The 27,761-nt window shown below is 34.6% G+C and overlaps 1 protein-coding gene across 3 annotated transcripts; it reads right to left on the reverse strand.

Annotated features, from left to right (window-relative positions):
- Positions 1-14,218: 14,218 nt before the first annotated feature.
- Positions 14,219-22,879, reverse strand: LOC125851061 (uncharacterized). Of its 3 annotated transcripts, none has more exons than XM_049530860.1 (4): positions 22,745-22,879; positions 22,396-22,656; positions 22,256-22,324; positions 14,219-14,252 (listed from the first exon to the last, which is right to left on the reverse strand). In XM_049530860.1, the coding sequence occupies exons 2-4, from the start codon at positions 22,652-22,654 to the stop codon at positions 14,236-14,238; spliced, it is 345 nt and encodes a 114-aa protein (XP_049386817.1). In that variant the 5' UTR covers positions 22,655-22,656; positions 22,745-22,879; the 3' UTR covers positions 14,219-14,235. The 3 variants fall into 3 exon arrangements, with proteins under 3 accessions (XP_049386817.1, XP_049386818.1, XP_049386816.1); XM_049530861.1 differs by lacking the exon at positions 14,219-14,252 and adding an exon at positions 20,530-21,127; XM_049530859.1 differs by lacking the exon at positions 14,219-14,252 and adding an exon at positions 20,530-21,151.
- Positions 22,880-27,761: the final 4,882 nt, after the last annotated feature.

A 27,761-nucleotide genomic window follows, 5' to 3' on the forward strand; every position in this document is an offset into this window, starting at 1 on the left:
GGTTACCATCTTCATGTTTCACCCTCAAAACCCACATTTTTTTCAAAGCTTTTCGATCTTTAGGTAACATAACCAAATCAAAGGTATGATTATCATGTAGAGACTTCATTTCATCCTTCATAGCATCAAACCACATTTCTTTTTCTTCACTTTTAATGGCCTCATCAAGAATCTCTAGTTCTCCCCCGTTAGTTAAGAGTACATACTCATTGGGAGAATACCGAGATGAAGGTATTTTCTCTTTAATAGAGCTTTTGAGAGAACTTTCGGGAGCATCAATAATAATTGGTTGCTCACCAACTATATCATCTTGCATTGGAGCATCAACGACATACTGGTTATTCTGAATATGATCATCATCTTCAATATCAACTTGAAGATTTTCACCTGGTGGAATAGTCAAAGGAATTGGATCAATATCAACTAGACTCTTACTGCTCTGAGAATCAACTTTCTCAGCTTTGTCAAGATTTTCAATTGTTTGGTCTTCAAAGAACACAATATCACGGCTTCTAATACGTTTCTTCTCAATTGGATCAAAGAAATGATAGCTAAATTCATCTTGACCGTAACCAACAAAGATACATTGCTTAGTTTTAACATCCAACTTTGACCTCTCATCATTAGGAACATGCACAAAGGCTTTACACCCAAAAACTTTAAGATAATCATAAGAAACATTCTTGCCAGACCAAACTCTATCAGGAACATCACCATTCAAAACAACATCCGGAGATAAATTGATAACATATGCAACAATATTAAGTGCTTCTGCTCAAAAGGAATCTGGCAGCTTAGCATTTGAAAGCATACATTAAACCCTCTCAAAAAGAATTTTGTTCATCCTCTTCTCTAAACCATGTAGTTGAAAAGTCTTCAGAGGAGTTTTCTGATGCCGAATACTCTACTCTCTGCAATATCTATCAAAAGGATCAATATACTCACCACCATTATCAGAACGGATGTATTTCAATTTCTTTCCTGTCTGTCTCTCAACCAATGCCTGAAAATTCTTGAACACATCAAGTACCTAATCCTTGGACTTCAAAGAGAATACCCAGAGTTTGCGCGAATAATTATCAATAAAAGTCACAAAGTAAAGTACACCACCATGAGACTTTACCTTAAAAGGACCACACAAATCAGAATGTACCAACTCCATCAAATCAAGATTTCTTGAAGGCGGATGACTCTGAAAAGAAACTGTTTTCTATTTACCGGCTAAACAATGAATACACTTGTTCAACTTTGCTTATTTTACTCCAGAAAGCAAATTCTTCTTAGCCAAATTGTCCATCCCCTTCTCGCTCATATGACTCAGTTTTCTATGCCATAACAATGATGAAGTATCTTTCTCTACCATATTTACTGAGCCTCTAAGAATGGAGCCCTAAAAAACATACAAGTTAGACAACTTGTCACCACGGAATACCACCATTGAACCTTTTGTAAGCTTCCACTGGCTAGCACCAAGGGTATTAACATAACCCTCATCATCAAGGTATCCAACATAAATCAAATTCAAGGGAACATCTGGAGCATGCTTGACATTATTGAGAACTAGTTTGGAACCATTATTGCTTTTCAAACAAACAATCCCAATACCAAGAACCACAACCTCATGATTATTGCCCATTTTCAACATCCCAAAATTACCTGGAGTATAAGAAGAAAATAATTCCTTCCTTGGCGTGACATGAGAAGTAGCACCATAATCCATAAACCAGCTAGACTTATCGCAAACACGATTGATGACATTTTCAACATAAGAAACAAAAAGGTCATCATTAGCAATAATAGCAACACAATTTTCATTTTCGCCTTCTTTCTTTTATTGTTTCATATCTCTCTTGTACTTGAAACAATATTTCTTGAGATGCCTATTCTTATGGCAATAGTCACATGTAACATTCTTGAATCTAGAATTTGACTTTTCTCTACTTTTATCTCTGTCATTCTGATCTCTAAACTTGCTTCTCCCCCTGTCTTCAGTAACCAAAACATCAGAGTGTGAAGTAGAAAAAGATGAGCCATGAGATCTTCTTCTCATCTCTTCATTCAAGACACCACTCATAGCATATTACATGGTCACAACACCACTAGGAGCAGAATTAGTCAAAGAAACTCAAAGGTTTCAAAAGAGTCTAACAGAGTATTAAGAAGTCATAGTCCTTGAATTTCTTCATCGAATTTTACACCCTATCCTCATCATTCATAGATTCGGGTTTATTAGAAGCAAACACAGGTAGATGCATTTTCTTGACAAATAGAAGATCTTTCATCTTGCATTTCCAAGTATGATAATTACTATCATTCAAATAAACCATCTTGATCATATTTAACTCCATCATTTAAATAGATAATCAACAACGACCTAATGCTTTTATACCACTTTGTTGGGAAATACAAGCACAAAATAAATGTGCACGACAGGGCAATAGCGGAAGAAAACCCAAGTAAATACTTTCACTTCTATTTGAACCAATAGAAGATAAAATAATGCAAGAACAAAATGTTTGGGAAGCAAACAAATCAACCAAGCAAGAAAATAAATCAATACACGAGACACCAAAGTTTAACGTGGAAAACCTCTTCGGTGTGAAGAGTAAAAACTACAAGGCCAAAGCTCCACTAAAATTAACAAGAGTTACAAAAGTGTTCTGCAAAATGGCCACCAACAAGGTGCCAAATAATGAGCAACACAACTAGAAGATAACACAAAAAACTAGAGAAATAAAAGAAACAAAAACACNAATTAGCTGAAACGTCAAAAGTGTAACCGATAACCACTTGGAAAGGTGTTACTCATAGACACAAGATAAATATAAAATTTAAATTTATATTCTCACTTAGAGAGGTGTACCCAAGCATCATCACATTATTATATGATATACTTTGAACATGGGTTCACACATCTATATTTAAATATTTTTTAAAAAATATAACATTACTATACATGATCTAGAGAGAGTATGGGTTCACATGAACCCACAGCACCCCCTCTAGATACGCCTCTGTTAATATGCAGCAGCCAGCAACTGAAACTTATCTTATCATTTCGAGGTAAACAAAGTTGTTAAAAGACTTTCATCCTAATGAACAACATTTGTATGAGGAAATTACCATATTATATTCACAAAGTTACACAACAGACTAATAGCTAAGATACAATTGAAGCAAGGGATATATATATTATTCATGAAGTCGAGATGAACGCTTAGCAGTTTTTCTATTTACAATGAAAATGAGTTTGAGCTATTAATGTTGCATTAACAGGTAACATAATAAGTATAATCCTTTCATATTTTACGTCTAGTTACTTTTTTTTGGTCTTTGATAGTACTCAACTAATCCTTTTCTTTGGAAGATTACCGCACAGAGATTGCATATAATGTCTACATGTGTGTTGGGAAAGGCAAGCACAAAATAAATGTGCACGACAGGGGAATAGCAGAAGAAAATCCAAGTCAAAACTTTCCCTTCTATTTGAACCAAGAACAAACTGTTTGGGCACCATACAAATCAACCAAGCAAGAAAATAAATCAATACACAAGACACCAAAATTTAACGTGGAAAACCTCTTCGGTGTGAAGAGTAAAAACCACAAGGCCAAAGCTCCACTAAAATCAACAAGAGTTGCAAAAGGTGTTCTCCAAAATGGCCACCAACAAGGTGTCAAACCAGTGGCGGAGGCAGGAATTCTATCAAGGGGGTTAAAAAAAAAAATTACGCACGCTAATATTATCCATAAATAAACGGGTCGGGTCATATATGAACGGATTGATTAGCAAACAGGTTGACAAAAAAAATCCTTAGTTCAAATAATATCTTACAATTACAACTCATCTTAAGAAACAAATTTAAAGTACATATCTATAAAATGATAATAAAGTAGCACAATTCAATCAAAAAGTTCTACAAGTTCTTCAATTCCTTTAGAATTCTCTTCGGCTCCTGAAAGTGCAAATGGAGAGCAAGCACAAATTTAACATTAGAAAGACTAACAAAAAACACAAATCAAAGCGAAAATACTATTTCTTCACAAAAATTCTTTTTGGCATAAAATGACTTCATTACATTACAAAACTACACAACCTTGAAGGGAGGTTAAGAAATCAAACATGCGGATAAACCTATCAAAACATATTTTTACATTTGAAAATACAACTACATACATTTTTACAATTGTATTCTACGAGGTTTCATATCTTGAAATGTCTTAATAATAACATCATTATAAATCTTATCAAATACATCTCTTTCTAAATAAGGCACCAAACAACCACTAAAAAAATCATCACTCATTTGACTCTGCAAGTCATTCTTGATAAACTTCATTGCCGAAAAAGCTCTTTCAACAGAGGCAGTGTCAACTGGTAAAAGTAGAGCAAGTTTCACTAAGCGAAATACAAGAGGATAATTTGAATGTTTCTTTGTCTGAACTAATCTTTTGAAAAGATCACAAAGCCCATTTAGATTGGAGAACCTTTCATCAACATCACGAACATCAACAATGTAACTTGCAAGTTCATTCTCAAGAATACACATATTGGATTCATCAAAGTCATCTGGATATAATTCAGCCATTCTCATTACTTTTCTTATGTCAAAACTTGAAATTGAGTTAATTGGATTCAAGCAAGCAATTCCATGGAGCAAATCGGTAGTCACCTCATCAAAACGATCATTAAGTTCTTGAAGTTACCAATCAATGATATTGCAAAACACTTCAACACGATAATGATGTAAGATTGTATAGTTAGCAAGTTTTCGCCGTGATCTTAAAGAGCTAGCATATGGCTCCTCAAAGTTAGGTATCAAAACATCATGTTTGATGCAAAATGTAGATACCTTGGCAATAAGAGAATCACATTCATCATCTCTTAAGACTTGCAACCTTCTCTTTGCTACTTCAGCAAGTAGCATGACATTTGCAATATCTTGCTCTTTTTTTTGTAAGCATTTATTAAGCTCATTTGTGATTGCTAAGACATTTCTTATCAAATGCAACATAAACGCAATATCAAATGTTTGACAAGCTTCAAGATGTCCCATTGCCTTGACTCTTTCATCCATACTCCTTGCATCAAGAGCAAGTGATTCAAGAACCTCAAGAATAGAGCCAAACATAATAATAAAATTGTTAAAGGATTTATAATGAGATCCCCAACGAGTATCACAAGCTCTTGAAAGACCAAGTTGTTGATTCAAGCCCCTACCGGTTGTAAGTTCACCCATAACTAATGCCACTTGAATTGTTGATTTTTGAGAATCTCGTAATTTATCCATACGCTTAAAAGAAGATCCCAATACATTAAAAATATTTGAGATCAATACTACAAGTTTTCCCACTTCAACACACTTTTTAGAGACCCCAACAAAAGTTAGTTGAAGTTGATGAGCAAAACAATGGATTGAATGAGCCGATTTACTTTCTCGTCTAATCAACATTTTAAGGCCATTGATCTCACCTTGCATATTACTTGCCCCATCGTAACATTGTCCACGCACACTTGATGGACTCAAAGAATGTTGAGCAAGTAAATTAAAAATTGCCTCTTTTAAAAATGAAGCACTAGTATCTTCAACATGAACAATGTCAATAAGTCGCTCCATTACAAATCCCATTCTATCAATATAACGAAGCACGATAGCCATTTGCTCCTTATGTGACACATCAAAGGATTCATCAACTAGTAAAGCAAAGTAGTCACCATTTAATTCATCAAGAATAGCTTTAACGGTCTCTATCTTACATGCGCTCACAATACCTTTTTGAATCATTGGAAAAGTCATTTGATCATTTACAGGAGCATGTTTCAAAACATAATCACGAATTTTATCACATTTTTTTGCATACCATGAGAGAATTTCAAGAAAGTTACCCCTACTAAGTGATGATTTAGACTCATCATGACCTCGAAATGCAAATCCCCGAGAAGTCTTACTACATCAACCAACGCACTTAAGCGCATATAATATTCATGCTTGAGTTGATTAGATTGCATCTCAAATGCAAATTGAATAGACCGCCGTTATTGTAGTAAATCTTGACATTTCTTTTTTGACTGATTATGTATGCTATTCGGTAGACCAATATGTTTGTTAAGACCACCGTTTTTGTTCCAACTCTTAAATCCTATAGTTGAAAATGTCTCCTCTCCTCCTTGATTAATGTTATGATCTTTAAAAAGATAGTAATACAAACAATAGACTGCATCTTTACTAACACTATACTCCAACCAATCATGATATATATCATCAAACCATTCATGATTAAAACGACGCATTGATCTTAAAATATATGTTTGAGGATACTCTTGCACCGCCAAACGAGGTTGACAAGGACCATTCAAAAGGTATACTCTTCTAATAACATCACGGTGGTTTGGATGATAGTTCAATATTGATGTTCTTTTACTAGGATCAAACTTTAAAGAACTCAAATCAAATTCTTGAGAAGAATCTAACGACACTTCTGAATGATTAGTATTTTCTTTTTGATTAGATTGACTATGACTTTGAGAGGCTAAAGTTGCTTTCGGTACGTAAAATACTTCTTCACTGAATATTGAGACTGAATCGTAAAATCAAAATTTAGTCAGAACTTACAAAAATTAAATATGCAATAAGGACCAAAACAAAATTATAGACAATGAACAAAAGTTTGAATCTCATAAATAAAAGTTAATATCCACTAAACAAATGTTGAATGTCCATAATAAACATATAAAATCAACAAATAAGCCCAAACAAATAAAATTATAACTTTCATAATCAGTGAATATAATTGAAATTTTCATATGAAAAATAAAAAATTGTTAAGAGAAGTGAATATCCGAGTTCAATTAGCTAAATAAAATAGCACATCAACAAATACCAAAATCAAAGCATAGAATTCTGAAAAAAAAAACAGAAAAGTAAACTTACAGAGGTTGCCATCACAAATGGAGCCTGAAGGAGAGAATTAAATTAATCCACGAAGGACCACCACTCCTCCACTACCGGCAGCAAGCAACAACAACAACAGGGAGGCAGCAAGCAGCAGCAACAACAGGCGGCAGCAAGCAGCAGGCTTGGAAATAGGGTTAGAAATAGAAAGAGGATAGTCATATACGGACTAAATTTCCATTTTAAAGTTGGGCCAAGTGATTGTGTACTTTGTTTCTTTTTTATTGAATAAAAGAGCTCCAAGCTCAAATTTGATTAAAAAAATAAAAAGAAATTTTAAATATAAATTTTTTAATTAGTTATGACTTTAAAAATGGGGTCTATCTATATTTAATAAAAAAAACACTCAAAAGTTAAAACTGAAGCCAGCAAAATCGCTAAAAATTACAACAAAAAAAGATGTTGTTGCCTGGAATCGATCCCGCGACCCAAAGCTCACTTAAGCGAAATCTTGAGACTCCCTCAACCATTGGGCTACTCCTTTGATATATATTCAGGGGGTTCAATTTTAAATATATACATGTACATAAAAAAATCGATCTTATATATATAGTGTAATTTTTTTACCGATGACCCCCCTCAAATGACTGTACATCCGCCCCTGTGTCAAACAATGAGTAACACAACTAAAGTAGAGAAATAAAAGAAGCAAAAACACCAAACCCGCAGCTACTGTTCATGAGTAAAAATCTAGAGCTACAAGACTCCAAATCACCCTCTCTATGTTCCCAATGAAAGATTAAGTTGAAAAGCACAAGCTGTCCAAAAATCAGCTCAATCGGACAAGAAACGAAGCGGGAATCACTATTTGAAATTGGTTGCTAGGGCTTGTGTGAAAATCTGCACTTTCACACTTTTCTCTCTATCTGGCTGCTCTCAAACTCTTGTGATATCTAAAAAATAAGACCTAAAAGAAAGTCTTACATATGCTCCATAATATTGGGCTTATGGGCAAAAGATAAGCTAGTCAAATTGAGCTAAATTTATCCACAAAGGAAAGGAAGGAAGACCCAAAACCTTGAACTTTTATTTATTCACATAGGAAAATCTCTTCATCCCGATCAATTCTTTACAAGCTTCAACAATTGCAATAAGGTCAACATGTGTAGTAGATAAATCAACACATTTTTGCAACCTAGATTGCCAAGACACAGCTCCCCCTGCAAAAGTAATAAAGTAGCCTGAAATAGACTTACGAGTATCAACATCACCAGCTATGTTTGAATCAGTGTAACCACAGAGAATAAGCTTCCCTGTACCAAAACATAAACTCAAACTAGAAATGCCACAAAGATATCTCATAATCCACTTTACATCATTTCAATGCTCTATTCCCGGATTAGAAAGAAAACGATTAACAATACCAACATCATGAGCAATATCTGGTCTTATATACACCATTGCATACATCAAACTACCAACAGCTGAAACATAAGGAACTTTTTTCATATCTTCCTTCTCATCATCACTGGAAGAACAATGTCTAGTACTCAATTTGAAGTGCATAGCTAAAGGTGTACTATCAAGCTTAGCTTTGTCCATGTTAAATCTACGAAGTACTTTTTGAATGTACTTTTCTTGTGACAACCACAATTTCTTGGCATCTCTATTACAGACAATCTGCATGCCAAGAATGTGCCTTGTTGGTCCCAAGTCTTTCATAGCAAAAGACTTATTCAACTCTTGTTTCAACTCTTTAATCCTGCAAGCATTATGACTAACAATAAGCATGTCATCAACATAAAGCAAAACGATATTAAAGTCACCATCAGAGAATTTTTGCACAAAATCACAATGGTCTGAAAAAGTCTTCTTGAAGCCCTGCTGACTCATAAAAAAACCAAAATTCTTGTACCATTGCATGAGAGCTTGTTTTAAATCATACAAGCTCTTCTTCAATTTGCAAATATTATTTTCTTTTCCCTTGACTTCAAAGCCTTCTGGCTGCTCCATATAAATTTCTTCATCCAGTCACCATGGAGAAAAGCAGTTTTAACATCCATCTATTCAACCTCCAAGTCCAGACTTGCAGCCAAGCCTGGAACCACAAGGATGGATGACATTTTCACAACTGGAGATAATATCTCATCAAAATCAACTTTTTTTTTTCTGATTAAACCCCTTCACAACTAATCTAGCCTTGTACCGTGGAACCGGGTTACCATCTTCATGTTTCACCCTAAAAAAACACATTTTTTTCAAAGCTTTTCGATCTTTAGGTAACATAACCAAATCAAAGGTATGATTATCATGTAGAGATTTCATTTCATCATCCATAGCATCAAACCACATTTCTTTTTCTTCACTTTTAATGGCCTCATCAAGAATCTCTAGTTCTCCCCCGTAAGTCAAGAGTAAATACTCATTGGGAGAATACCGAGATGAAGGTATTTTCTCTTTAATAGATCTTTTGAGAGAACTGTCGGGAGCATCAATAATAGTTGGTTGCTCACCAACTATATCGTCTTGCACTGGAGCATCAACGACATACTGGTCATTCTGAATATGATCATCATCTTCAATATCAACTTGAAGATTTTCACCTGGTGGAATAGTCAAAGGAATTGGATCAACATCAACTAGGCTCTTACTGCTCTGAGAATCAACTTTCTCAGCTTTGTCAAAATCTTCAATTGTTTGGTCTTCAAAGAACACAATATCACGACTTCTAATACGTTTCTTCTCAATTGGATCAAAGAAACGATAGCTAAATTCATCTTGACCGTAACCAACAAAGATACATTGCTTAGTTTTAACATCCAACTTTGACCTTTCATCATTAGGAACATGCATAAAGGCTTTACACCCAAAAACTTTAAGATGATCATAAGAAATATTCTTGCCAGACCAAACTCTATCAGGAACATCACCATTCAAAATAACATCAGGAGATAAATTGATAACATATGCAACAATATTAAGTGTTTCTGCTCAAAAGGAATCTGGCAGCTTAGCATTTGAAAGCATACATTTAACCCTCTCAAAAAGAATTATGTTCATCCTCTTCTCTAAACCATGTAGTTGAGGAGTCTTCAGAGGAGTTTTCTGATGCCGAATACCCTACTCTCTGCAATATCTATCAAAAGGATCAATATACTCACCATCATTATCAGAACGGATGTATTTCAATTTCTTCCCTGTCTGTCTCGCAACCAATGCCTGAAAATTCTTGAACACATCAAGTACCTGATCCTTGGACTTCAAAGAGAATATCGAGAGTTTGCGCGAATAATTATCAATAAAAGTCACAAAGTAAAGTACACCACCATGAGACTTTACCTTAAAAGGACCACACAAATCAGAATGTACCAACTCCATCAAATCAAGCTTTCTTGAAGGCGGATGACTCTGAAAAGAAACTATTTTCTATTTACCGGCTAAGCAATGAATACACTTGTTCAACTTTGCTTATTTTACTCCAGAAAAGCAAATTCTTCTTAGCCAAATTGTCCATCCCCTTCTCGCTCATATGACTCAGTCTTCTATGCCATAACAATGATGAAGTATCTTTCTCTACCATATTTACTGAGCCTCTAAGAATGGAGCCCTAAAAAACAGACAAGTTAGACAACTTGTCACCACGGGATACCACCATTGAACCTCTTGTAAGCTTTCACTGGCCAACACCAAGGGTATTAACATAACCCTCATCATCAAGGTATTCAACATAAATCAAATTCAAGAGAACATCTGGAGCATGCTTGACATTATTGAGAACTAGTTTGGAACCATTATTACTTTTCAAACAAACAATCCCAATACCAAGAACCGCAACCTTATGATTATTGCCCATTTTCAACATTCCAAAATTACCTGGAGTATAAGAAGAAAATAATTCCTTCCTTGGCGTGACATGAGAAGTAGCACCATAATCCATAAACCAGCTAGACTTATCGCAAACACGATTGATGACATTTTCAACATAAGAAACAAAAAGGTCATCATTAGCAATAATAGCAACACAATTTTCATTTTCGCCTTCTTTCTTTTATTGTTTCATATCTCTCTTGTACTTGAAACAATAATTCTTGAGATGTCTATTCTTATGGCAATAGTCACATGTAACATTCTTGAATATAGAATTTGACTTTTATCTACTTTTATCTCTGTCATTCTGATCTCTAAACTTGTTTCTCCCCCTGTCTTCAGTAACCAAAACATCGGAGTGTGAAGTAGAAAAAGATGAGCCATGAGATCTTCTTCTCATCTCTTCATTCAAGACACCACTCATAGCATATTACATGGTCACAACACCACTAGGAGCAGAATTAGTCAAAGAAACTCAAAGGTTTCAAAAGAGTCTAACAGAGTATTAAGAAGTCATAGTCCTTGAATTTCTTCATCGAATTTTACACCCTATCCTCATCATTCATAGATTCGGGTTTATTAGAAGCAAACACAGGTAGATGCATTTTCTTGACAAATAGAAGATCTTTCATCTTGCATTTCCAAGTATGATAATTACTATCATTCAAATAAACCATCTTGATCATATTTAACTCCATCATTTAAATAGATAATCAACAACGACCTAATGCTTTTATACCACTTTGTTGGGAAATACAAGCACAAAATAAATGTGCACGACAGGGCAATAGCGGAAGAAAACCCAAGTAAATACTTTCACTTCTATTTGAACCAATAGAAGATAAAATAATGCAAGAACAAAATGTTTGGGAAGCAAACAAATCAACCAAGCAAGAAAATAAATCAATACACGAGACACCAAAGTTTAACGTGGAAAACCTCTTCGGTGTGAAGAGTAAAAACTACAAGGCCAAAGCTCCACTAAAATTAACAAGAGTTACAAAAGTGTTCTGCAAAATGGCCACCAACAAGGTGCCAAATAATGAGCAACACAACTAGAAGATAACACAAAAAACTAGAGAAATAAAAGAAACANATCAACAACAACCTAATGCTTTTATACCACTTTGTTGGGAAATGCAAGCACAAAATAAATGTGCACAACAGGGCAATAGCGGAAGAAAACCCAAGTAAATACTTTCACTTCTATTTGAACCAATAGAAGATAAAATAATGCAAGAACAAACTGTTTGGGAAGCAAACAAATCAACCAAGCAAGAAAATAAATCAATACACAAGACAATAAAGTTTAACGTGGAAAACCTCTTCGGTGTGAAGAGTAAAAACTACAAGGCCAAAGCTCCACTAAAATTAACAAGAGTTACAAAAGTGTTCTGCAAAATGGCCACCAACAAGGTGCCAAATAATAAGCAACACAACTACAAGATAACACAAAAAACTAGATAAATAAAAGAAGCAAAAACACCAAACCCGCATCTACTGTTCATGAGCAAAAATCTAGATCTACAGGACTCCAAATCACCCTCTCTCTGTTCCAGATCAAAGATTAAGTTGAAAAGAACAAGCTGTCCAAAAATCAGCTCAATCGGACAAGAAACGAAGCGGGAATAACTATTTGAAATTGGCTGCTAGGGCTTGTGCGAAAATCTACACTTTCTCACTTTTCTCTCTATCTGGCTGCTCTCAAACTCTTGTGATATCTAAAAAATAAGACCTAAAAGAAAGTCTTACATAAGCTCCATAATATTGGACTTATGGGCAAAAAGTGGGCTAGTCAAATTAGGCTAGATTTATCCACAAAGAAAAGGAAGGAAGACCCAAAACCTTGGACTTCTATTTATCCACATAGGAAGGGAAAAAGTCCCAAAACCCAACAAAATGATTTTACAACTTGATATTGTAGTAACCAACAAGCTTTCTAGGACCAAACAGAATGAAAATTTTAGCTCAATCTTCTCTAATTAATGTCAAATTGAGATATTCATTGAGCGATCATCATGCCATATATGCAACAATTTTATGGTTCAATCAACTGTACAAATGTAGTAACTAATGTGAGAGACAATAGAGTATTTAAAAAGTACAAATATGAAATTCTGAAGAAATACAAGTGAAGTTGAATGAAGTTCTTCCTTGTTGGCAAAGTTACGTTATGACATCTTACTTGTTGTCCAATAAAGTAGATTTTACCCAACACTACAAAAGTGCTTCAGAACAGAAATCATCAACTTATCAATTGAAAAGGTACAACACAAAGCCTTCTCAAACAGAAAATTAATGAGAACATCGATGGCAACATTACATCTAGCATTAAAAGTGTGTATACCATGTGAACTTGAGTTATGTTTTACAAAATTCTTTACTTTCTTCTCTTATTTCGATGTGAGATTCATCTAAAACGTCATATGCACCTCAGTTTACCAACCTGGAAGTCTGTTAGTCCTACTCGACCTGTCCTCCGTCTGAGGTTTCATACATTATTGTTAGTTTTTTCAGTTACCGACCTTAACTCCCACTTGATCTATTTAATCAATCAAGTTAAAATGTTCTATATAATGTTACGTTGCGTGTTCCGTTTGGCTGTAAGAAGAATAACAATTGAGCCATAAGCTTCAAGAAGTTTGTTGCGCACAATGAAAGTGAGATTAAGCTTTTAATGTTGCATCAACAAGAAACATAATAAGCATGATCCTTCCATTTTCTACGTTTAGTTACTTTTTTGGGCCTTGATAGTACTCAACTAATCTTTTTCTATGGAAGATTACCACACAGAGATTGCACATAATGTGTCTACAGACTACACGGAAGAGGAAGATGACTGTAGAGCGAGCAGCTCAACTTGATATTGTAGTAACCAACATGCTTTCTACGGAACTGAATGAGCATTTTAGCTCTACATGCTCTAATTAGTGTCAAACAGAGATATTCATTGAGCAAATATGATATGATCATTATGTCATGTAACTAAGATATATTCAACAGTTTGGTGGTTCAATGAACTGTATACAAACTTTTTACACCTTTTTTTCACTAGACCGCAAGAACAAATTTAACGCCAAAAGGAATAGTTTGTAACCTCAACATCAGCTAATATTCTCTACTTTATTTTTATTACAGACAATTTGTAAATGGGATGTGAATCAAGATCCTTCTAAGCCTCACTTTTTTCTCTCCTCCCCAAAGTTGCTCCTATGTACTAATCAGTGTAGTTCTCTCATCTGCCCCCTTTGCGGTCAGCAGCAACATCAACTTCCACTTTGCCTTTTTTCCGATCAGCAGCAACATCATCTTCCAGTTTGCCTTCTTTTCGATCAACAGCAGCAACATCAACTTCTACTTTCCCTTCTTTAGGATCAGCAGCAACATCAAATTTCACTTTACCTTCTTTCTGATCAGTAGCAACATCAACTTCTACTTTGCCTTCTTTCAACTCGTCAACACTGTTCAACTGCAGTTTATCCTCTTTGAATAACTCTGAATTATGTATAGAGTTTGGATTTATCAGTCAGCAAAAACATATTATATCGAAGGACAATGCAGTGTAAATAAAGTAGACAGTCTCAAACCTTCCTCTACTTATTACTTCGTTTTAGTTGCATACAACAAACGAAATCCAACTCCCAATTTCATTCAAACTATGTTATTTCAGAATATATAGTTTCAATTAGATGCCCAAATTTCACTAATTAATGGAATTTCTATGCTCAAATTTCTGAGTTTCTATGTATTACATCCTACACAATTTTACACCAATACATAACAAGAAAACAAGAAATCATAACTCAGAAATTACTATCAGATCGAATAAAAATCAAATAATCCTGAAATTAACGTGGTTATAATTGAAAGCTATAAAGAAGATGCAGCAACATATGAACTTTTAGAACGTCGATCAAGCAAATCAGAAAACCACCAATTGCTTGACAATTGAAAGCCTTTATGCATACATAAACAGGCAAATAGAAAAACGAGAACATCGACGACATCATAAGAACTAATTGATACAAACAGATCGACAATAAACATTTTACCTTCATGCGTATCCTTCATCTTCAAAAGCTGGTCCAGATCCTTCTGCATACATTCATCAATAGCAATAAAGGCTGCAATATCAGGCCTTTTTGTACATTTTCCTTTAAGAGAATTGAGGTTGTGTCACGCCCCAAGCCTACACCCTGGGCGGGATCGGCACTCGGAGACCATTGCTGGCCCCAAGTGAACCCTTGGCCTGGCTTTCTTAACGCAGCGGAAACTTATCTCAAAAGCATAACTCAATGCAATGAAAGGTTATAAACAACCAACTGATAAAATATGGCCAAAAAGGCAACTCGAGTCTCAAAATAGAATATTTATATATATACATAAATGAGAGACTCAAAACTAACTGACTGACTGTCTGTCTATGAAGCCTCTAAAATACTGAGATGGATGTTGGGACAGACCCCGCAACATCCTAATAAAACAAAAACTAAGAACACAAAATAATTGAGTCCTCCGGAATGCAAGGAGGCTCACCACCGACTCTGGAGTGCTCAGCTGGATCAACGATGTGCAGGATGCTGATCCGAGGTACCTGTATCTGCATCATAAGACGATGCAGGCCAACTGGCATCAGTACATGGAATGTACGAGTATGCGAGCTGGAAAACTAAGCAACTTAGGCTAGAAAGAAATTTGGAAGAAACTGAAAAGTTTACCTTGCTCAACTCAACTCAACCTAACTGACTTCTTTCAATATAAGGCAATTTAAAACAAGTGCGATATAAAGAAAGACTGTTTAAAATATGCTATAAACTCTGTGTGTATACAAGGATACAATAAGCCTGAGATGTATATAGAAATACAATTGAACTGATGTATATAAAATACAATAATTTCTGTGTATAAAAATACAATAACTGCTGTAGGAGTTTCTCTAACCGACAACTATCACATAAGAGCTATAGTGATGATACAACGATCGACCTCACGCTGCCAGAGCATCTTATACCCGGCCAAAGGTATAAGACCTGAACTGCCTAATGGATCCACTAGTCTAATCTGAAAAGGATTCATCTAAAAAGTATGATCATTTTCTACCCATGGTGGCTAACATGGTTCTATGGGGGCTGTGGGTTCTTTGAACGCTCCCCCAATTCGGTGCTCGATACTACTCCCAAAAATGTACTGGCTCTTATGTTTTTAAAACATATGTCTTCCTGTTGATTGAGATAATTACTCAAAAAAAACTATCCCGAAGGCTCTTTGGAAATCTCAGTTTCCAACTTTGTTTAAATGTAAAGACATTTCTTTAAAATTTCTTTGGGAATACATAGTTCCCTAATAACTTTGAGAAATGAACTCAACTTTAAACTCTTGACTATTCAAGAAGGACGAGAATCACTCATATTACAGTTGTCCATTCAAGTGCCTCCAGAATGCTAACTAAGCAAAAGTAATATGTCAATTAATCACAACTAACTTAGCCAGAAACAAACCAAATACAGTAACCAAGTAATCCATAGCAAGGATAGCCTAGATCATATTATCACAAAGTATCTTTATTGGAACCATTCTTCTGGAACAAACAGTAGAACTTTTCTGGTATTGATGCAACTATTTTTGGATGTTGAAGGGCTGAGGCTCCCAGTTTCTGCCTATTAATATGCACACGTCATTGAGGCATCCCTTTCTGGGCATTGAGCCGTCAAGTTCTGGGACCTAGGATGCTCAGAGCTAGTACTACAATGCCCAACTTTTCAGTAATAAATATTGCAGGTTTCAAGTTAACAGATTCAGTCATAATAATTCACTTGATTCTTCAGCTGATGCTAAAAATGCTGCCACAATTCAATTTTGCTTCTTCACTGTTTATGTAGTGGAAAAAAAAAAAACCTCAACCTCCAAGCATGAGGTTAGGGGTTGTAGTCATTATGGGAGAAAACGTGAGACAGAGCCACTGTTGACTCCTACACAGGGGATTCCAGGTGTGGTGCCAAAAATATATATATATATATATATGTTTTGGTCATGAAGCACTTGGATGCAATACAGAATTATGATCACTACGAATAGAAAATACTCTAACGAAGACTAAATAACTTCAACTAACACTCACCAACACAACCAACAACTTCAACAACACAACCAATCTTTTCTCAAATCATAAAAATGAGCTTGGTGTGTGGGGGAAAGGATCAACCCACACTAAAGAACTCACATACCTATTAGGGATCACCCCCGACGATTTCCACGACGATCTTTGACGAAAACTCCTTGATCTCCTCTTCTTTTTCTCTTCTTTCTCTCTTCTTCACTCAAGAACCCTAACTCTTACTCTTTTAAAATGGAACAAAAATGATCCACAATCAGCCTAACACAACAATATAACCTCAAAAGAAATGATTTGTGAAAAGACCAAATTTGGCCAAAAACTCACTGATTTCCACACTTAGCCAAATTTCCAGATTCTGAATTTTTCCAAAAATGACTACTTCCAATTTCAAGGTTCTTCATATTCATTTTAAATTGTCGGATGTTACAATATCTCCCCCTTAGGAACATTCGTTCTCGAATGAGGTTACTCTTACAAGGCTAAGGGTATAACATCAATTCAAACACCCAACAAGCAATCATGCAACACCAACAACAACAACAACAACAACATGCCCACTATAATTTAAAGAGCACTAAGAAGGAAATTAATACCTTGATCTGCGGATTTAAAGAGATATGGATATCTCTTCTTCATGTCTTATTCGGCTTCCCAAGTAGCTTCCTCAACAAATTGGTTCCTCCAAAGGACCTTGACTGAGGCTACATCCTTTGTTCTCAACCTACGAACTTGCCGATCTAAAATTTGAACAGGAATCTCCTCATAAGATAAGTTATCTTTGATCCTAATACTTTCAGTTGGCAGGATCAATGAAGGATCGCCTATGCACATCTTCAACATGGAGATGTGAAATACCGGATGGACCGCTGCTAGCTCCTGTGGTAGCTCCAACTCATAAGCTACATTGCCAACCCTCTTGACTATGCGATAAGGTCCAATATATCGGGGACTAAGTTTCCCCTTCTTACCAAACCTCATAACCCCCTTCATGGGTGAAACTTTAAAATATACCCAATCATCTACTTCAAACTCTAACGCCCTTCTCCTAACATCAGTGTAGGATTTCTGGCGACTCTGTGCTGTTTTCAACCTCTCTTGAATCACTTTCACTTTCTCCATAGCTTGGTGAGCTAAATCTAGTCCTATCAACCCTGCTTCACCAACTTCAAACCATCCAATAGGAGATCTACATCTCCTCCCATAAAGAGCTTCGTATGGAGCCATTTGGATGCTGGAGTGATAACTGTTGTTGTAGGCAAATTCAATGAGAGGTAGGTGATCATCCCAATTACCTTTGAAATCGATCACACAAGCCCTCAACATATCTTCTAAAGTCTGAATAGTACGTTCTGCTTGCCCATCAGTCTATGGATGAAAGGCAGTACTTAAGTTCACCTTCGAACCCAAGCCTTTCTGAAAAGATTTCCAGAACTGTGCAGTAAACTGTGCACCTCTATCTGAAATGATGAAGATTAGGACTCCATGAAGTCTCACTATCTCTTGAATATATAACTTGGCATAATCTTCTGCTGAAAGGGTAGTCTTTACCGGTAGAAAATGAGTTGACTTTGTCATTCTGTCGACAATTACCCAAATAGAATCATGCTGTCTGCGAGACCTTGGCAACCCTGTGATGAAATCCATATTGATCATCTCCCATTTCCATTCCGGAAGTTCTATTCTCTGAGCCAGACCACCGGGCCTTTGGTGCTCGACTTTCACTTGTTGGCAATTTGGACACTTAGCAACAAACTCTGCAATGTCCTTCTTCATGCCATTCCACCAATAAACTTCTCACAAATCACGATACATCTTGGTGGAACCCGGATGAATGGAATATCTGGAGCTATGAGCTTCCTCCATAATCTTCTCTTGGACTCCATCTACCATAGGTACACACAATCTACCTTGATATCTCAATGCACCATCTCCCCCTTATTCAAAAGCTAATACTATTTGCTTCTGAACATTTGCCTTCAACTCAAGCAAAATGGGATCTTGATCTTGCTTCTCTTTCACTTCTGACATTAATGATGACTCAGCCCCATTCGCCACCGCTATTCCTCCTTCTGCGGAATCTATAAGTCTGACTCCCAGGCATACCAGTCTGTGCACATCTTTTGCTAACTCTCTCCTTCCTTCTTCAATATGGGCGGTGCTACCCATAGAAAACCTACTTAAAGAATCAGCAACAACGTTAGCCTTACCTGGGTGGTAAAGAATACTAAGGTCATAGTCCTTGAGTAATTCTAACCACCTTCTCTGTCTGAGATTAAGCTCTTTCTGAGTAAGCACATATTAAAGGCTCTTGTGATCAGTAAATACATCGACATGTATACCATACAAGTAATGACGCCATATCTTCAAAGCAAATACTACAGCAGCTAGCTCTAAGTCATGGGTTGGGTAGTTCTTCTCATGAACCTTCAACTGTCTGGAGGCATAAGCTATAACTTTGCCATTCTGCATTAAGACACAACCCAAACCAACTCTAGATGCATCACAATACACCACAAAACCTTGAGTACCTTCTAGTAGCATCAAAACTGGAGTTGTAATCAATCTCTTTTTCAATTCCTGAAACTTTTCTCACAAGCCCAGAAGTTGCCATATTTATGCATAAATGTGTGGTTGCAAAGAAGAATGTGTCAACAACTTAACGTCATATACAATTGGTTTGAGTAGGAATTCTCGTGTATGTGTATCCCACGTGCCAATTTCTAGGCTAAGTTTTTATTCTTATTATATAGGTCAAAAGTCACTAGATAAAGTAGGTGTTTGGGGGTGCTATTTTGCAAAAGAAAAAATATATTACTTTCTTGGACTCAATTTTGTATGACACAATTAGAATTTCAAATTGTTTTTTAGATATAATCTGCCTTTGTATTGCAATTATTGTAGGTCATAATGAACGTAGTTGTTATTTGATCTTGAAAAGAAATCAAACTAACAAACAAATTATTGATACTATTAAAGCTGCTTTTAAAAGGCATTAGCGATAGTGAAAAATATCAAGGTGATGCGAGGAAAATATTAAATGAACAAAAAGGGTTGTAGATGTCGATCAAAGTAAAACTACTATTTTAGATTGACAATTGGCTGCTGACATTTCTGAGAAAAGCCGTACAGACTCAATGGATGTTGGTACAGGTAATATTGGTCATCAAACAACTATTGAAAACAAAGGTATTTTAGAGATTTCAAATGATCCAGAATTAGCTCTAAGTCCTAAGTCTATAGAGATATTGCAACAAAAAAATGTAGATGCTACAGGTGATAGCAATAACCAACATGCTGCTATTAATAAGGTGCAATCAAGAAAATTTAGGGTGAATTTGATATCTAATGCAACAAAAAACGCAAGAGTTGGGTTGATGCGTCGCGAGTTGATTCAGGACAAAAACTAATTGATACATCTGTAGGATCATTTTTCAAATTGTGCATCTGACTCTTAACTTCCGAAACTTACAGTCCATTACAAACATGGTCCTTGGACTTGGACAGAAAAATCAGGTTTGTTCTGCAAGTCAAAAAAGAGGTGAAATACGCTTATGTTGTCAATGAAAGGAACTGTTAGGAGTAAGAGAAGAGTATAACTCAACTTCAGTATGAATTTATTTCCACAAATGGATGTCAGCTCTTATAGCAGAAGATAAAAACTACACATTAGTGAAAAATGAAAAGATTTCAGAGCTCGACTCAATGACTGAAATCGGATGTATGATTAAGCACTTGGCAGAAATTGGATCAATGATCTAAGGAAAGTGCTTAATTGATCAAACAGACAACAAGTTGACAGTCATTCCCCTCGGATAGTTTGCTGCTGAATCTTGAGCGCAGAAAGTGAACTAGAGAGAATGCTTCTTGCTATAAGGTTGGTTCACCATGAATAAGCTTTCTGTCACGGCAAACCTGCTCATATGTAGTTCAGATTACTCTCATTTCTGCATTTATATATTTGGTTAATTTGATTAGCTGTAAGTGATGCTTCAAATGCAATTTTGGATAAATAAGCACTCTAGATTAAAATGGATTGTCTCGTCAAATCAGGTAATATGATCGATATAATTGTTTTGCTAGAAAAAATGATAATAATTAAATCTGAAATATGCAGGTCCAACTAAATGAAATAATGATTTGAATAATTAAATCCATGTACTAATCAGTGTAGTTCTTCTCTCCTCTGCCCCCTTCTGATCAGCAACAACATCAACTTCCACTTTGCCTTTATTCAACTCTTCAGCACTGTTCAACTGCAGTTTATACTCTTTGGATAACTGAAATATATGTAGACTTTAGGTTTATCAGTCAGTTAAAACACATGCTACATTGAAGGAGAATGCAGTGTAAATAAAGTAGACAATGTCGCAATTTCCTCTATTTATTACTTGTTTCACTTGCATACAACAAACGAAATCCAACTCCCAATTCCATTCAAACTAATTTATTTCAAAATAGTTTCAATTAGATACCTAAATTTCACTTAATGGAATTGTTATGCTCAAATTTCTGACTGGAACGGAAAATCACCAAACTAGCAATTGAAAAAGGTAGAACAAAGTCTTCTCAAACAGAAAATGAGAACATTGATGGCAACATATGAACTATAGAATGTTGCTCTTAGATAGACAGAAAATCACCAATTACTTATCAATTAGAACAAAGCCTTTCGACGTAGAAAAGCCCTTTCGTACATACATACACACGCAATTAGAAAAGAGAACATCTACCACATCATATGAACTTTAGAACGTCATAAATTGTTACTCAAACAAATAAATCAGAAAATCACCAACTAATCAAATAACAAAGCTTTTTGACGTAAAAAAACCTCTTTTGTACATACACATACACGCAAACAGAGAAAATGAGAAGATATGAACTTTACAAATCCTTTTAAAACGTAGAAAAGCCNCATTGATGGCAACATATGAACTATAGAATGTTGGTCTTAGATAGACAAATAAATCAGAAAATCACCAATTACTTATCAATTAGAAAAGGTAGAACAAAGCCTTTCGACATAGAAAAGCCCTTTCGCACATACATACACACGCAAACAGAAAAGAGAACATCTACGACATCATATGAACTTTAGAACGTCATAAATTGTTACTCAAACAAATAAATCAGAAAATCACCAACTAATTAGATAACAAAGCTTTTTGACGTAGAAAAACCTCTTTGTACATACACATACACATACACGCAAACAGAAAATGAGAAGATACGAACTTTACAACGTCCATAAGTTGCTACACATACAAATAAATCAGAAAATCACCTACTTGTCAAATCAAAAAGTAAAACAAATCCTTTTAAAACGTAGAAAAGCCTATTCGCACATACGAACACAAGCAAACAGAAATTGTAAGATATACCATCAATTTTCCGCTCATCATCTTTCTCAATTTCAGCATCAGTCATTGTCTCCCTATTCTCCTCTGAAACTGATAAACCAAAATAAAATTTGAAATATTTATACATTAGTAATACTAAAATTGATACAAACAAACCATACATATTTTATCTTCACATCGCTCATGTGTATCCTTCATTTTCAGAATCTCGCCCAGGTTCTTCTTCATACTTTCAGCAACACCAAAAACGGTTGGATCAAACTTTGTTGTACATCTGGCTTTAAGTAAATTGAGTTTAAATTCTAAATTGTTCAATATCCCTCGAAGAAGTTTGCCTTCCTTCGATTCATCATCATTTCGATGATACTGTTTGGATCTTTTTCTAGACAAATCATCCTGGCCGATTTCATCATGATACATTTCTGTGACAAAATAACAGAGAATCTAAGCAAATCGATGTTAAAAAGGAATCAGTTAAACCAAATTGTCTAAACTAAAGATGAATAATACCTGCAATTGTGTTATCCGCTCTCTAAAGAAAAAAAGCGGAAAGAAATATAACAGAAACTCCGACTAAACTCTCTAGAGAAGTGTGATTTTGGAGGACAGTAGTTGTAACTGCGGAGAGTTATCAAGGTAATTGTCTGACTACAATTTAGGAATTTTAGTTTTATGGATCTTCTATTTTTTTTTTAATTTAAATTTTATTTTCGTATTTAATTTAAAGACAAATTTGATTTATGTAAGTTTTACTTTTTATTATTTAATTTATGAAAATTACCAAGGTAATTGTTTAACTACAAGAATTTTAATTCTATATTGCAAAAAGATAATAATCTTAAGTTCTTAACCATTACTTGAAATTCCAAATTTTTCTCTATAATCTCTTCCTATATATATATATATACACACGCACATGTGTTTGCTGAATTTATTACTTACGAGTTAGTATGTAAGCAAGATTTTCAATCGTGACTTAATCCAGTATGACAATGGTTTAATATTATACTAAAACATGCTTTCAATTTTTCTTAAATTTGGTGATGTCTAAATTTTTTTAAATTAGGTTACTTACATTTTATATAATACAATATTCACACAAACATCAGTTTTTATACACTTTTATTGAAAGAAAATTATTGACAGTAAACAATTTATATACATTTGTTGAAACCTGAAAATATATCAATATCATAGATTAGTTTTATTTTTGAACACCACCACAGACATTGAAAATTTGTAGGATTCTGCAAGTTGCAAGACAATTCTAGTTGGATTCTGCAAGATGTATTCAACTCTATTCGGGATTCTTAGAGGCTACTCATGTAACACCCAAAAATTTCTAAGTTAAGACTCGAACCATTCTTCATTAGTAATAAGATCGTACAAAGTAATTTTTAATTGTTCTTAGGTGTAAAGGTCAATTCTTTAGGGTGGAAATGATTTTAGAGATGAATTAAGGTCACTAGAATCCTCTAGCACAAAGTTGAGTCGAAAGTTTTCTTACCGATTGAGTTTCAATATGAGATTTTACTTTAGTCAACTTCAAACGATCATATCTATCAGCACAAACTAAATTAGGTGGTCCACGATATATCTAATTAAATTTTTTTGAGTCCTGAACATATATCAATACTATGTAATTGACTAATTTTATTTTTAAACACTCCATATCATACCAAATTAATATAGAAGACCAGTTTTTCTGAAACCACAAATTAAATCAAAATTATATAGCATATTCCAATTATATACGTTTAATGAAACCTATATATATATATATATATATCTCAAATTGACGAGAAAGTAATTGAAACATTTGTTTGAAATCAATTAATGAACCAATTATATGCAATAGTTATAAGTACTTGAACCATTTGTTTGAGACCACAATACATAAGTTATGTACAAAATTTGGTGCAAAAAGTATTAAAATGCAAATTGACGGTTAAAAACATCAATACGCATATTTCATTAAAATTAAAGAAGACCAAAAAAATAATTCAATAGTTAGTTTTTTTTTTTTTTAAAAAAAGGATCATCACGGAAAAATGGAAAAGAATGAAATGGTGCAGATCGCAGAAAATAGAAAAAATACTGATTATGGGAAGTAGAAAATAAATTGAGAGACGAATAAGGAAATTAATTATATTGACAGTTACAAATCCTTTAATTATGGAATAAATATATTATCTCTTAATTACAATATTTATTATCTTATATTTCCAATCTTTTTTTAGGAAGTTGTTATGTTACATATTCTCAAAAGGAACATATTTCAGATAGAACATATCTCGAATACGAGTATATAGAAGAGAAATATATCTTGGATACGTGTATCTGGAAGATGAACATATCTTAGATATTGGAAGAGGAAGCTCAAGATTCAGAGAAACAAATTTGAATTTTTGAAAAGAAAAGTTACTTTGTTGTTGCTCGAAAATAAATGGAAGAAATTAGATTATATTTTTTTAGAAGTTGTTAGACTAAATATACTCAAAAATTGTTAAAGAAGTGATTTTCTACTTAAATTAAGCATTTTAGTTACCATTTTAATTAAACATATATCATGCTTTTTCAAATATTACTTCTTGTAATATTTGAAATTATTTTGAATACTAGTAATTAAAACCTAAACTAGTGGATTTATGTTGTTTGCCCTTTAGTTATATTACCGTTACAAATCTTTTAATTTTAGAATATTATCTCTTACTTAGTATTGATTTATTATCTTATATTTTTCTCTGTTTATTTAATTATTTAGGGATAAGACACAAGAATATTTTGTACTATGATCGAAATCACATATACACCTTACCTAAATTAAGGTCCTATTATCATTAAATCTATTTTTTAAGTAATTTTATACATTTTTTAACTTACGTGACACATTCCGTAACTTTTTAAGGCGAAAATGAAGTAATTATAATATGCACAGGCTTTAATTTAGCTTTATAAGCACCAACTGGAATTGAAAGTTGCTTTGCAAAGAATGAGTAAAGATAAGAGAAAAACACAATTGTTTTTTAGAGGTGGAGATTTAGTAATTGAAAATGAACTATCAACCCATCATAGCATCATATCACATCATATCATATATCATATATTACTAAAAATGAAAGAATTTAAGTCAAAAGTTAAATTACGAAAATACCCTTAAGTATTAATTTATTTTCTTAAAATCAATTTTAAAATTTGCTTTTTCATTTATTAAATAACACAATAATTTACTTTAAAGTAATTTTTAAAAAATATATTTATATTTGTGTCACGCCCCGAACTACCCCCGAGACGCGGACACAGGACCTAGGACCACAAGTGATCTCAAGCTAACCCGGCTGGCATGATCATGAGCATACTAAAGATAGTAAACTGATGCGGAAGCTAAATCATAAATAAAATGAAAAGATGGGGAATACCCATATACCATAACTGAGATAAATAAAAACTGATGAGTTTAATACAAGGAAGATATTAACTCAATACTAAGTTTAAATCTATCTATGTCTGAAAATGGCCTCTAACTGACTAAAAATGTTGGGACAGGCCCCAACTAAGTCTAGCAAAATTGAAACTAAAGGACTAAAATACTGAAAAGAAACTCATGACTATTGTCCTCGGAGAATGAGGACTCACCACTGATTCTGCTGAACTGGAGATCGGTAACCGATCTAAGCGTGATCTGGATACTGAGAACCTGAACCTATATCACGAGAAGATGTAGCGCACGTATGTGTCAGTACTTGAGAGGTACTGAACATGCAGGATAGAGTACTGCTGAAATAACATATAACTGAACAAAGCAATAAAGCAATGAAATCATCTGAACATGATATGGTTACTGAAAATATTGAATACTGAGCTAACTGATGCAATGAACAAATTTATAACATGCTAAGACTGAATATTCACTGTATTGAAATATGGTCAATGCAATAGAGTCTGAATGAACTGTGGGACCTACTAATAACCGACATAAAACCACATGAGCTAAATGTGGAGTCCGATGTATACGCCCCATCGAGAGGACCCAATATACCCTGCTAGAGGTATAGAGGCATGATCACTAAACTGATATTGCCCACAAATGGGACTTACACCTACGTGGCTCGTAGTTTTGGGACTATATGGGTACGTTGAACCCTAGTCCAACTCGGTATTATGCTACTCCCAATGAATTAAGTGGATAACTGGTTATGACTGAAGTTCTGTAAAATACTGGATAGCTCAAAACTGAACATGTAAACTGAGAATGCAACAATTAATCTGATAATGATGCATTAATAACTGAGGCATGTATAACTGAATAACTAAAATATCTGACCTAGAATGTGTAATTCAAGAACTAAAGAAATACATAGCTAGGGTTCTGAAATTCATGCGAGAAATGATGTAATAACCTGATAATCTAATTTGGAACATGTTAATAATTAATTCATGATAATCTATTGAAATTTTAGAAACCCTAGGTTTGTTCATAATCATGGAATCAAGAATCTGACTGAATTATAGGGACCTAATGGGCGAAAGGAACCCACTAGTGAAATTTCACATACCTGGTGACAAATTCCACAGAGAAATCTTTCAATTTTGGGGCTGGAACTGAAGGAAACTTGTTGCGTTCTTGAACTAGGGTTTTGGACTTCTCTTCTCCTTTTAGCGTTCTAATTTTTCTAAGTTTGATTAATGATTTGACTTAGGTAAGTTCTAGTTATGTTTATAGGCTTAAACTGACTAAAATATCATGATTTAGGGTCTAAACGATGTATCTTAGGGGTTAAACGAAATAGAAAAAGACCAAAAGACCCCTGACTTAATTGTTGTCAGAGTGACCGACGGATTGGACTAACGGGTCGTAGGTCAATCGACGGTCCGTCGATTGGAGTTGTCGGTCGAGTCTGCTGGATAAGGCTTCACTAAAATGAGCATAACTTTTCACTCGAAGGTCGGATTTTAGCAAACTCGACAGCGTTGGAAAGAGGATTCAATTATCTATCATATCATAGGTCATGAGACACATAATTCCTTTTGTGTTAAAAGTTATGACCATTTGAAATTGGCCCACTCAACAATTTTCATCTAACTGGCCGCTGACCCTAACCTACGGTCAGACCTACAGACCGTGCATCAAATGACGGTCCGTTCTAGTCAACTGTCAATCAGGACTGAATCTGGGCTTTAGGGGCATCGATCCACGGACACGAACCACGGTCTGTGACCTGATCTACGGACCGTAGGTCTGGCTGTGGGTCAACACTTGGCCGAATTTCTGGCTGAGTTCTGGGGGAGGTTGCTGACCCGAACCACGGACCTGCAGGACGGACTGTGGGTCCTCCTACGGTCCGTGGATGGTGCCCGTGAGTGCCACCTGTAACATCATAAATCTGCAATCTGGTCTATTTTCGGATACGGGGTGTTATAATTTGTAACAATATTAAATGGTTCAATAATTAATACTTCACCTTTTCTGATAAAAAATAATAATAGTATGACCATAGGTTACAATAAAATTTAATATTTACCTATA

This window comes from Solanum stenotomum, unplaced genomic scaffold (assembly GCF_019186545.1).
Source record: "Solanum stenotomum isolate F172 unplaced genomic scaffold, ASM1918654v1 scaffold21764, whole genome shotgun sequence".
In the NCBI taxonomy this organism is placed as follows: domain Eukaryota; kingdom Viridiplantae; phylum Streptophyta; class Magnoliopsida; order Solanales; family Solanaceae; genus Solanum; species Solanum stenotomum.